The 12,193-nt window shown below is 40.0% G+C and overlaps 1 protein-coding gene across 8 annotated transcripts in view; it reads right to left on the reverse strand.

Moving 5' to 3' along the window:
- Positions 1–12,193, reverse strand: part of actn3b (actinin alpha 3b) — a 31,927-nt gene that overhangs the window by 9,603 nt on the left and 10,131 nt on the right. For 6 of the 8 annotated variants that reach the window (XM_020619695.1, XM_020619698.1, XM_020619696.1 and 3 more), the window contains exons 2-8: positions 4,734–4,848; positions 3,979–4,098; positions 3,555–3,641; positions 1,764–1,851; positions 1,391–1,469; positions 571–652; positions 88–173 (exon numbers count right to left, since the gene is read on the reverse strand). In XM_020619695.1, the coding sequence (XP_020475351.1) occupies positions 88–173; positions 571–652; positions 1,391–1,469; positions 1,764–1,851; positions 3,555–3,641; positions 3,979–4,098; positions 4,734–4,848 (657 nt within the window). Of the gene's footprint in view, positions 1–87; positions 174–570; positions 653–1,390; positions 1,470–1,763; positions 1,852–3,554; positions 3,642–3,978; positions 4,099–4,733; positions 4,849–11,017; positions 11,135–12,193 lie in introns of those variants that run through there. The other 2 variants (XM_020619697.1, XM_020619702.1) reach the window with 2 other exon arrangements.

Here is a 12,193-nt window from a genome sequence, read left to right on the forward strand (position 1 = left end):
GCAACTAGGTCCAAACAGCCCACAGTGGGGTTAAAATTATACACTATTTAAAATATAACCTCACCAAAACTGAGAACACTATCTGACCTGCTCAGCACCAGCGAAGGCGTGGTAGAAACAGGACACATAGGTCATGATGGCCTTCTCATCAGGTTTGGGTGTGTTCACAATATCTGAGGGTGGGGGGAAAAAGACAGTATTAAAATATTACAAGCAGCTTTTCAACAACCATCGCCAGTGAGGAAAACATTGTCACGTGATTATTATGGTTGACTATACCTTATCATATACCTTTTAAAATTGTTATAAAAATTTTAAATAGAGCTCGACATTTGTCGATTGCTAGCATAAAGACCATTATTATTTGAGATCAGAACCATCAGGGCTCCAATAGATGCTTTTAAAGTGATTTAAAATGCATTCCTTAATGCAGATGGTTGAACTTCAGTCAGAAGGACTTCTTGCCCTGATACCATCTGCCACTGGGTATTTTTTGCTACAGCAGATGCTGTGTCAGCACTAATACAACAGAGAAGTTGCTACAAAGGTCTCTCAGTATTCCTGCCTCACCTTCAGCGTCAAGCATCTTGGGGATGTCCAGGAACTTTTCAGCCACATCGAAAGCAGTGTTCAGATTACCAATAGGGTCATCCTACAGACACACACAATTACTGTCAAACATGCACAATTAGGGCTGCACTGGAAACCACACGGAGCAGGCAAGAATCAGAAGAGCTAAATGATGCACATTGACAGGAAGGAAACAGATTCATAAACTGAACCGACAGCTCCAGACAGATGTAACAAACTTCAATCAGAGATTTTTGGCAGGCTTTGACAGGCAAGCAGTAAGTGCGTGGATGCCATTTCTGTTTAAGTTATTTTTAAACCAATACATGTCAAACCTTTTTTAGATAGAAGCTTACTTTACTGTTCATCCACAATAAAAAGGAACATAGCTCTGGACTAAACAAATACTTCTTGTAAAATATGTGTCAACTGTCAATATCAATCCAACTGGTATGAACATCTGTTTATGAAAATCAACAAGTCCTATGATATACTGATGTATTACTTATTAATACTCCAGATATGAACCACTGGCCTAGTGGGTTTTAAATTTGGGTGAGCAGGATATTCAATTTTATGTATCACATGTACAAAAGATTTAGCAATATCAAGTGTTGCAAAAATATCTTGCAGACATGGTTAATACAAAATGTTTTCACTGATTTTCACCTAAAAGGCAAAGAAACAGTACTGAAATTAGACAACACAAAAGAACAATGAGCAAAAACTAAAGACTATAACTAATGTATTGATTGTGATTCAGTACAAACAGTAAACAGAGGAAATCACCACAGGAAAAAATGGAGGAAGGATAGGTCACCTTTCTCAGTTTGGAGTAGTCAATGAGGTCAGGTCTGTGTCTGTGGATGAGGGCACACAGAGCCAGGCCATCCTTCCAACTGAGCCACAAGAGGAGGAGTGGAGAAGAATGATGGAGACAAATGGATGAAGAAAGAGTAGAAAAAGTGCCATGAGACCCAAGATGGAGAGAAAAAAAAAGACAAGGAAAGGCAAAAAAGTAGGTGATAAAACAGAATGAGGGATGGTGCAAAGACAGGAAGGAGGGTGTTAATGAGAACACAAAGATGTTTGGAAAAGAGAGGAAGTAACAGTAAAACATTAAATTAATGAAAAGCAAAAAGATAAAGGCTGCAGTTCCCTGTTGATGCCACTGTTCTGCGTAGTACACCCACCTGATGTGGAAGTTCTGCACGTTGACATTCCTGTAGGGGGCAGTCTTCCTCTGGCACCACAGCAGCAGACCCTCCTTAGCAGAGGTCTCTGCAAAAGGGGAGGGAGGGAGATGGTGAGCATTTTAGACAGATATGATTCAAACACTATCTTTGAGTAAGGATGGAAAGTACTTTTTTTATTACTGATAAAGAGAAGCTGACTATCAGAGGGAGAAAGAGATGGTGGAGAAGGAGACCAACAGGTTTGACTAATGAAGGGTGACATCAGAAGGTGAAAGTGAAGAGTTAATAGGTGAAAAGTGAACTCGTGTTGAGATATCGTAAGAGACAAATGTTAACAGTATATTTGGCTTTAGCCGATACATTTCTGCAATCTTCTTTTGTTAAGCTAGTGTAGCTGGTGATGTAGAGACACTTCCCTGCACTAGTGCAGGAAACGGGTGTTATGAGAGGTTAGCAGCAGGTCAACGGCAAAGGCAATCCAGCTATATGGGACAACAGGAGATATTGAAAAGAAAGGGCCATAACAGGAGTTAAAGAAAGCAACTTGAAGGTGAGGGTCAGCGGAATCAGGGAGGACAGGTTTAACAAGGCCTGGGTCTTTATGAACGACAATTTATTGCTAGTCGACCCACCTGACAACATGAAGGCTGAATACATGAGGTGTAGATACAGTTCACGAAAATGTGTTGAAGAATCAAATAATGTGATTTATGGAGATTTACTGCACACCAGGCAACTAATCACAATGGAGTAAACCTACATCAGTCTCAGAGGATGGACATCATGTTGACCTGAGATACAGTTCACATGTGACCACGTGACTGATGTATGAAAGCACAAACACGTGTGTGTATAATTTGAATGTTACCTGGTGAATGCTGCTCCCTGAACTGTGAAATCTCTCGACTTTTACAGCTTCAAGACAGAGTATGTTTTCAGTTTGTGACTGTAAAAGCATCACATAAAAAAATGTTTGTTTCCCACTTTATTAGTGTGTGAAACTGGGTCTATATATTGTGCTCATATGACAACCAGGCTCAGTGTTATTAAGGCTCCAATTCTCATGTGGACCGAATTCAACATTTAAAGTAACAGTCTGACATTTATTCATTATATTCAATGTCTTGCCAAGAGCCTCATGAGAAGAGTGATACCCTTACCTGTCTGGGCAGCAGCCAGTTAGCTTAGCATAAAGACTGGAAACAGGAGGGGACAGCTTGTCTGGCTTTGTCCAAAGTAAAGAATTTCTGCAGTGTTCATCAAATTCATCTTAAGAATTTTTGGCACGACATACAATAGATTGCAATTTAATGTCTGTATGATGGAAACCCCGTAGGGAGGAGATGTCCTGGAATTATTATTTTATTACATTTCATTTTAGTTCAGTACTGCCCAGCAGGATATAACAATAATTCCTAGGATATATTATTAATTACATTAATGTAACCTGGAGTCAGATAAGCAGCATAGAATGGAAGAATAAGTAAACAAGCTTCGTAGCTACTGTAGCTAGTAGTAGAGAATGGTCGTTAAAACTCTGATCAAGTGTGTAACATCTCCTGACAGACTGCTATTAGACTTGAAACTTTTTATAACCAACATTAAAATTAACATGTTTTAGTCTAGTTTAATTTTATCAAAAACCGAGGTGCAGAAAATACAGGTAATGGTTTTACTAGGGAGACAATTTGACTATTCCCTTACCTATTTAACAGAAAAAAAGGTACATTGTCTTTAATGTTAAATGAATATGCTTATAATTCAGTGTTAGTTTATGTAAACACATACCTTCCACAGAGATGTCCTGGATGGCGAAGCGCAGGATGATGGTCCAGATCATACCAAGGGTCATTTTCACATTACCGTCAACAATTTCTGCAGACACACATTATTAATCATGGAAATAGACAAAATATATTAGGTCTAAAATATACGAAGTCACTCTGGACGCTATATAAGGTTTGACACTGTGTCCAATATACAGTACACACACACACACACACACATATATATATATATGTACAGCATCTAATTTCAGGTTAGTTTCCAGTTGGGTGATCTTTAGTTTTTTTCCTGTCACTGCCAACTCATCTAAATTCTCCTGACTCTGTGAACTTCACCGGCCATCTGCTGCTCAAAAACAGGTCCAAGGAATGCAAATACTTTGTGACCTTGGTATATTAATTAAAGAAGAATGAAACGGGACACTCACCCTCAGCACCAATAGACACCAGCTTGACTCCCTTGCTGCAGATGAAGTCTAGGGCTTTGTTCACGTTGGCGATCTTGTGGAAACGCATCTTGCCTTTGTCGGGTTTGGGCAGTCTCTCGCCTGACAGACAAAAAAATATATATATATACATGTATTTACTAGAGCTGAAACGATTACATTCACAGAAAATGTATTTGTCAACTATTGTTTGTTAACTTTCAAACCAAATGTCATTGTTTGTTTCCAGCTTTTCAAATGTTTTCCCAATGTTACATCATTCTCAAAGGAATCTCTTTCGTTTTTGGACTGTTGGTCTGACAAGACATTTGAGGATGTCACTGTCAGCTCTTAAAAATACACATTTCCTACTATCTTCTGACATTTTATAGACTGAACATCTAATTCATAAATTAGCTTGGTCATTTTTATTTTCACATCAATTTCAAATAGGTTAAAATGTGTTTTTCAGTTGACTTTTAAGTAAAGTGTCACCATCTGAAATTATGCTAAGTGAATTGTTTCCATAAATGACAAAAATGATGATGGCACAAGGTGGACATGATGTATGATGAGAACACTGAGGAAAACATTATGTCTCAAGGGTTTAGGGCATGTATCAATTGGCAAAATTAAATGATCAATGAAGAAACCTGATCTGTTCAAATGTTGAAGAGTTTCCAAACAGTATAATATCATGGATACACACAGTGACTAAACAAACAACAATTATGCATGTGTGTGTTAATGAGATCCACCTGATATGACCTCCAGCAGCAGCATGAGTTTGAGGCCATTTCTGAAATCCTCTTCAATGTTGTCAATCTGTGTCCCAGCCTTCCTCAAGTGGGAGTTGCACCAAGCTGTGAAGGTCTGAGAGATGCACAGAGAGTTACGCTCTCACCTGACTGTGTGACATACATCTTTACACACATTGACAGAAACAACTAACCACGGCACACAAAAATTCTCTAACACACATTCATTTACACATTTTGATTTTCCCATTCTAAGAGCAGGCTCAGCGAGGCCTGAACTGTCGGCTTCAATGTGTGACCTTGTTACAAGTGCGGCTACCGATGGTGAAAGATGCACAGTAACACGTTGGCATGACAGCCACTGTTGACTTGACAGCCCTGAACAAGTTCAAACTGACTTCTTGTTTAAATCATTATTTACTGTTCATCTGGAAAATCATTTATACAAAAACACTGTCATTTCTAACATGAAATCTTTCATTGTAAAACTTACAACAGGGATTAACCTCATCTGTTACAGGGGCACGGGGTACAGTACAGGGGTACGTAATGCTGAAACAATGAGTCAATTAACTGATTAGTTGACTGACAGGGAATTAATCAAAAACCTTTTAGTTTTTATATCATTTTTATGACATTTTTTGTCTTGGTAAAAAAAAAAAAAAGGTCAAACAGATCAACTTAAAAGAAAGTCGCATACAATTAATATTACAATTAAAAATAAGGCAAGAACACTCTGGTAATTCATTTGCATTTCATTACACAATCATTTGTTCCAACAGTAATACAAGTGAAGAAAGACCCACGTGCACCTCTATTCATTAAACACACATCTTGGCACTTCTGTAAATTTGCACACACACATGCATGCTACATTTACTCAAGAAAAGAAAATTTGTAAAAAACAAAATTATCAGTAGAAAACTGATATGTTCTGCCCATCTACTGAAAGTGGGATAATTCAATAAGCCATTTATTAAGCAAAATTACAAATATTTTTTATTTCTAGCTTCTCTAATTTAAGAATTTTGTGCTTATCATAGTTTGGAATGCTTGTTGGTAAGAACATGCTGTATATGTGAAGATGACTGGCTATTTTCTGAAACTGTGAAAGCTTAGCATCTACTAAAAAATAATAATGAACAGACATTGATGTAATGAAAATAAGCTTTAGCTACAGCCCTAATCTGTTCACTTGAAAGTCATTTACTGCCTGAAGTTGGTCATTCAAGTGTAACAGGATGAATCCCTTGGTGTTCTAGCCAGGAAGGAGTTTCTACTGTAAAGTCTCCTGTTTGGCATGTGTAGGCGCTACATCTTTGAAAAGCCAGAAACCAAACAGATCATTAGGTGATGGCGCTGTGCGTGGTGAGTAGAATGTAGATGGGGATGTAAATGGCTCTCAGCCGCTGAGTGCTTGCTTTTGGTCTGTCTGTAAAATTGCTTAAAGGTGTCAGCAGTGCACGTCGGGGACAATTCAGCCAGTTCCATCAGGCCGTTCAATCAATTGCTGAATGGTATTTTGAGAGGGTTTCATGGTGTTTAGCTTCAAATGTGGGAGGTGTGTGCTCAAACTCAAGTGTGTGTGTGTGTGTGTGTGTGTGTGTGTGTGTTAGGGCTGCTACTGTACAGCCAAACTTTGCCAGGGTTTGGAGAATGTGTGGGCATAGAAGCAGAGTAAGTACATGAGCTGAATAGCTAATGTCAGATGATGGTGTGGGCAGAGTGATGAGAAATAGACTGAGCAGAAGGAGAGGGATATATAAATTAGCAAGGAAACAGGTTTGTAGTGAGCATACATCTTCCATTTCAGCACAACGTAAATAATCTACAATTACAAAATGTATATGTCCATGAAATGTACATGGGTACAAGTCTATGTCTATATGTGTGTGCATTTTCATACCTAATGTCTGCACTCAAGTGCGACTGTAGATGTGCACGGATGGACAGAGACAGAAAGAAGAGACTGACAAACAGAGGTAAAACAAGTACATCTGACAGAGCGGGCGAGGGAAGGAGAGAAACCACATCAGTGGTTGAGTCAACTATAGTGCACACGACTAAAGCAATTATTTGATTAATCCAGTTGTTTGAAATTCATCAACAAATCCTCTGATAACCAATCATTTAAAGGAAGATAAGACTATATTGTTGAAATGATGCAGCACATCTTTTTTTAAGTTCCTGTCCAGGTTTTTAAGGTGCATTTTGAATTTGTAAATTGCTTTTATTGTAAGAAAACCCTGGTAGGCTAGTGGTTAAGGTGAAACGCTCTCGCCGCTGCGGCCTGGGTTCGAATCAGGGTTGCATCAGGAAGGGCATCCAGCGTAAAACACGTGCCAAATGTCAACAAGCGTCGTCAGTGTGACAATTTGCTGTGGTGATCCCTAAACAGGAAAAGCCAAAAGTGACTTTCTTTTATTGTAAGAAGGCATGCAGATAAAAGCATTCCATAGTTGTATATGGACAGAGAAACCAAATCCGTTTTAGAAGCTGCAAATAAATGCTACACTGTGCCCTGAGGTACAGGAGGTTACAGGTGCTCTTTGATTTTGTCATTTGGTCCCTTTATAACCACATTCGTGAAGCAGTGCCAGTGGCTCTGTATCTGAGGATAAGTTAGTGCTACCTGACCTTTACATATTAATGTAACATTAATGAATGGATGCAACCAATGATTATTTTCAGTTTAAAAAAAAAACAAAAAAAACAAAACACTACTTCAGCTTCACACCTTCCCAGAAACCAGGTGAAATCTTCAGAGATCTTTTTTGAGTTCACTACAAGAATCTAAATTTGCACAACATTTGGAGGAAAACAATGTCACACCTGTCAAAATTGATACCGTTCAAAGTCAATTTCTGTATGTAAAAGCCAAATAGAAAGACACTTATAGGCAGAGAGAGGCAGTGAGAGGAGCCACATGAATGTAATTTGATGTAAGGGACTGGAGAGGAGCAGAGGCCGCCTGTCCAGCCAGCCAGGGTCCTAAGCAGGTGCTTGTCGCCTTTGCCATGCATGACCAAATTTAGACAGACTCCTAATCTGGTGCACACAGGCCACCATGCTGAGCCAGAGAGTAGATGAGGTGAGCAGAGGAGGAGCAAGAGGGCCAAAGAAGTTGAGTGGACGGGGGTAGGGGTGGGGGCTAAATTAGGGAGAGGAGGAGAAAAGGCCGAAAAATGGAGATAGGGTCGAAGAGGGCAAGAAGGCAGAGGCAGCGGCTAAATCAGGTTGCTATGGGACACTGCCAGACAGCTGAGAAGGCAGGATTCCTGAAGTGAACTGTAAGTGTCCAAGATGAAGAGAGGCAGGGGGGGGGGGGGGGGGGGGTACAGAAAATGAAGAATAATAAACATGGGAAAGATGAGAGGGGGTGAAGTGTTGCCAACATCAAAGAGGAGCTGTTACAAACTGGTGGTAATTGAAAATCAACAATTCACTTAACCCACAAACATAATCCAAACTCATTAAATCCAAAAAACTTAACAGGGCTCAGCAGGTTAAAAAACAGTTAACTGCAATACGTACGGCAGTCAGAGCTATTACTTTTATTCCTCTGCATCAGTAATGCTCTATTATCTAAGCCCCTGGCTTTGTGTAAATGCCTGTGCTGGTCTACAGGGTCCAATGGCATGAAGTCACCCTCCATCCTGGCATCACCCCACCGCCCCAATCTCTCTGTCCACACCTGTTGGTCTTTCCCAGCTCTGCTGGTAGGGGCCTTTTTACAGGTCCTTCTGGTAAAATGAGGTAACCCAGATGAATGCCTGCCATGACTACACCCCCTTAGGGGAATAAGGCCTGCTGACCCTCAACAGAGCTGACTCGCATATACACACACGTTCCTACACAAACATGCACACTCTTCCCATTTGAACAGGCTTAATAACGTCAGCTGGTTCAACTGTGTCAAAGAGCTGATGCAACCACAGCGCTGCCTGGGGTTGCTGCCGGCCTCAGAGGGGAAGCCATGAGCAAGATTGATTGTCTGCACAGACCTATTCAATATCTGCCTCATATTTAATCTCAGCAAGGCCCTGATGCAGTTTGGTTAGAGCTGAAACTAATATCTTAAGGTGGAAGAGAGGGCTGTTATGTTGTGAGGAGTTTTCTTAACAAATGTCTGTCCTTGACTACTGTCAACAATGTGGATGGGAGATCCAGATATAAGCTCAGTTAAATGTGTTACCTACAATTCATCATCAGTTCCAAAATGTTGGCAGGACTGTGGAGAAAATCGTGCTTTAAGTCATAAAATATAGTTCAATTCCAGTTTGCATTTTTGGGACACTGCATAGAGAAATGACTCATAAAATGGATACATATCTTAACAATAACTGGGTTGAAATTACAAAAAAAAAAAAGGGCAAAGCACATCTTTAAGTACTAAGTCAATGTTTATCAAAATACGGATTAAAAATTGAAAAAATTCACTGTACTGTACACTGTGTTTACCTGCCACATTAACTCAACATAAAAATGGTGTCACGGCTGACCATCTTTCTTTCTTGATGTTACAGGTATCATGTGGTGCCACTTCAGCTGTGGATGACCTGAGTATCAGCCCAGACTGTTACTCCAGCTACATCAAGGTGCTCTTCACACTTACACGGCTCCATTTCTGACTCAGACATAAACATTAGACCTTACACTTCTGCTAATTAGATGGATAATAACACTAAACTGCAATCTTAATTTACGCCTAACCTCTTCAAATGTTTCCTCACTGGTGACCAGTGTTTCATTTTAAAGGACCGTGCAAGTCTGCTGAGTTGACTTATTAGCACCTTCAATCAGAGAGAGCTAATTAAGGAAATATGCTGGTGGAAAGACGATGTGTATAATGACCTGACATACAGAGAATACACATGCAGTTATTTGTCCATCTACTGCCCATTATGCTCAAGGTTTCAAGATTTGCTGCATTTTTTACCTGCTGACAAAAAGCCACTGTAGAGTGACAAATATGAGCACTGTGATGCAGGAAACTTAAAAGTCCATTTATGATTAATCTTTTGTTATTAAATACTGTACAAATATCCTAGAAGATCATCCTGTGTGTTCCTGACAACACTTTTTATTTATTGCAGTGTTGAACATTAAGCCTATAACCTCATTCTTTAAAGTCCAGTTACTTTTTAACAAAATCCTGATGCAGCGCGTGTTGTAATTCATTCTCTTCTCCTTCTTTTAGCCATTAAACCCATTCCTTTAAGCCGCTTCAGTTAAACAACTGGTCTACTTTGGTAACAAGTAACAATAATAACACTTTGTCTACACTGATATAAAAGGGATGGAGAAAAAACAAAAACAGAAGAAAAAAGATGCCTGTCCTTTGCCTCTTTTTATGCTACAGTTTTTAATCTGATGTTTTAAACTGATGAAGCCAATTGGATGAGAGGTGAAATGTCTTCGACCTAGAAATCTAGTCCGGTTGATTTTTTTTTCAGCTTACTATGACCTGGATGACTGAGAATCTGCACAGACATACAGTTTTTAATGTGTCATTAATATGAACTACTGATGTAAAAAACAGTCTACCTGTGAAGTCGACACAGCTGACTCCCTTCACACCTGTCCATTACAGCTGCCTTTGTCACACACCTGTTCAGCTGTTATGACCTAAACTCGCTCACGCCACACAACCAAATTACAGCCCACTCACAGTGCACACAATAACAGCTACACATAAAAACACTGTGCTCTTTTGTTTATAAGGTCACTATGTTTGTGCTGCACGAGGACACAGATTCAAACTTGGACAAAGTAAGATATCAAATTTATATATACAATGTTTTCAAATGCTGATAAAGCTGTATCATTTACTACAGAGACTACTAGTAATGCACATAAAAAATTTTTTAAGACATGCCATACCCTTTCTCACTGACCAAAAAAATTTGCATAAACTTGCTACACCTAGGCTTTTGATGGCAGTGGGAACGGAACTACCGGGACAAATGACTATGGAATCGACACGGGCCGTTATCCGTTTTGCCGTGGCACGCCTCGACTTGAAGATGCTGGGAAAGCAAAACGTTACACAATGACACGTGCATTGTCATCAGCGTCTCAGCCATAAACTCCATCCGTCCTCGTTCAATCAACACTAACATGGTTCAGTCTACGTTGAGTATCTATACTCTGGAAGATGAACAACAGTAAATACAAAGAAATAACACTGATCATCTCACTAGCTCCTATGCTGCTTTGCTTACAAATCTGTTCACCGGCGCACATATTTGACATCTCCAAAGTGATGATGTCAAATGACATACCAGAGGGGAAACAAGCTCGTCTGCTGGAGAGTGGAGCTGGGTCGGCCGGCAGCGGGAATGCCGTCACAAGCCAGGTAAAGGCGGGTTCCAAACCTTTGACTGGTAGTGTACATGCAACTGTAAATAATAAAAGACAAACTTCAAGTATGTTTTATGTTTTGAAAATTTATATAAAACACTGCAAACTCTCACTTTTACTGTAATTTATATTGCTGGCTGACAACTTCCCATTGTTATGGCCACTGAAAGCCTCAGAAGTGAATGCAGTTGAGTGCCAGTGTAACAAATGCTACAAGCTGTCGGCATATAACCGAGTGGAGGAAAAGGGCCTAACTTGCTCATCTGTCAGGGCTGATGGGAGTGAAACAGTATGGACAACCAACACTGTCACAGCACTTCTACAAGTCCTCAAGCATGACAGAGTCGAACAGCCACCCTGGAGAATGTCAGCTCGGAGTGGGCAAACAACACTCCCATGAACACTTGTCAGCTCAGAGCACGTGTCAATAAGAAACGCAACACATATGAAGACAGAAAGGTTTGCTGTCTATGTGACTTTTTGGATGATTACAGTCTCTACTTGTCATTAGGACTGATGTTTGTGAACCAAATCTACAGTGAAGCAGAAAGAAATGGTAATGCAGAGGTTTAATAACTAGCCCTACACACACCAAAACAGCTGTTTCCTGCTGCAGGACAGACACCGAGATGTGGGCAACAACATTATTTGTATCATGCACAAATCAGCATGCTTGTTTTTCTAACTGACTTTGTCTGACATCACCTTCTTGCATCAGGAGGCTTGTAAACAATCACACTCAATTCCTCCGGTGAGTTTCAACAGTCGATAAACTGATAGGAGCAACGCAGAGGGAGAGGACAGATGACTTACAACACACGACAGGTGGAGCTAACATTTAAGAGCCACCAACTCCCCCTCTTTTTCCCCTTGTGTGCCTTAAATACCCCCACCCTTCACAGAGACCTGGACCCCTTAGCTTGGGTGCCACAGGAACAATCTGGGACAGTGACATAAGAGCCAACTGTTAATCATAAATGAACATGTTTGGGTTTTGAACTGAATCAACTGACAATGATTCATCAAGAAAAAATAATCAGCAGGTTCATCAAAAATGAAAAATGTTGGTGTTGCAGCCCTAATTTTATGTTCTAAAC

This window comes from Monopterus albus, unplaced genomic scaffold (genome assembly GCF_001952655.1).
Source record: "Monopterus albus unplaced genomic scaffold, M_albus_1.0 scaffold225.1, whole genome shotgun sequence".
In the NCBI taxonomy this organism is placed as follows: Eukaryota; Metazoa; Chordata; class Actinopteri; order Synbranchiformes; family Synbranchidae; genus Monopterus; species Monopterus albus.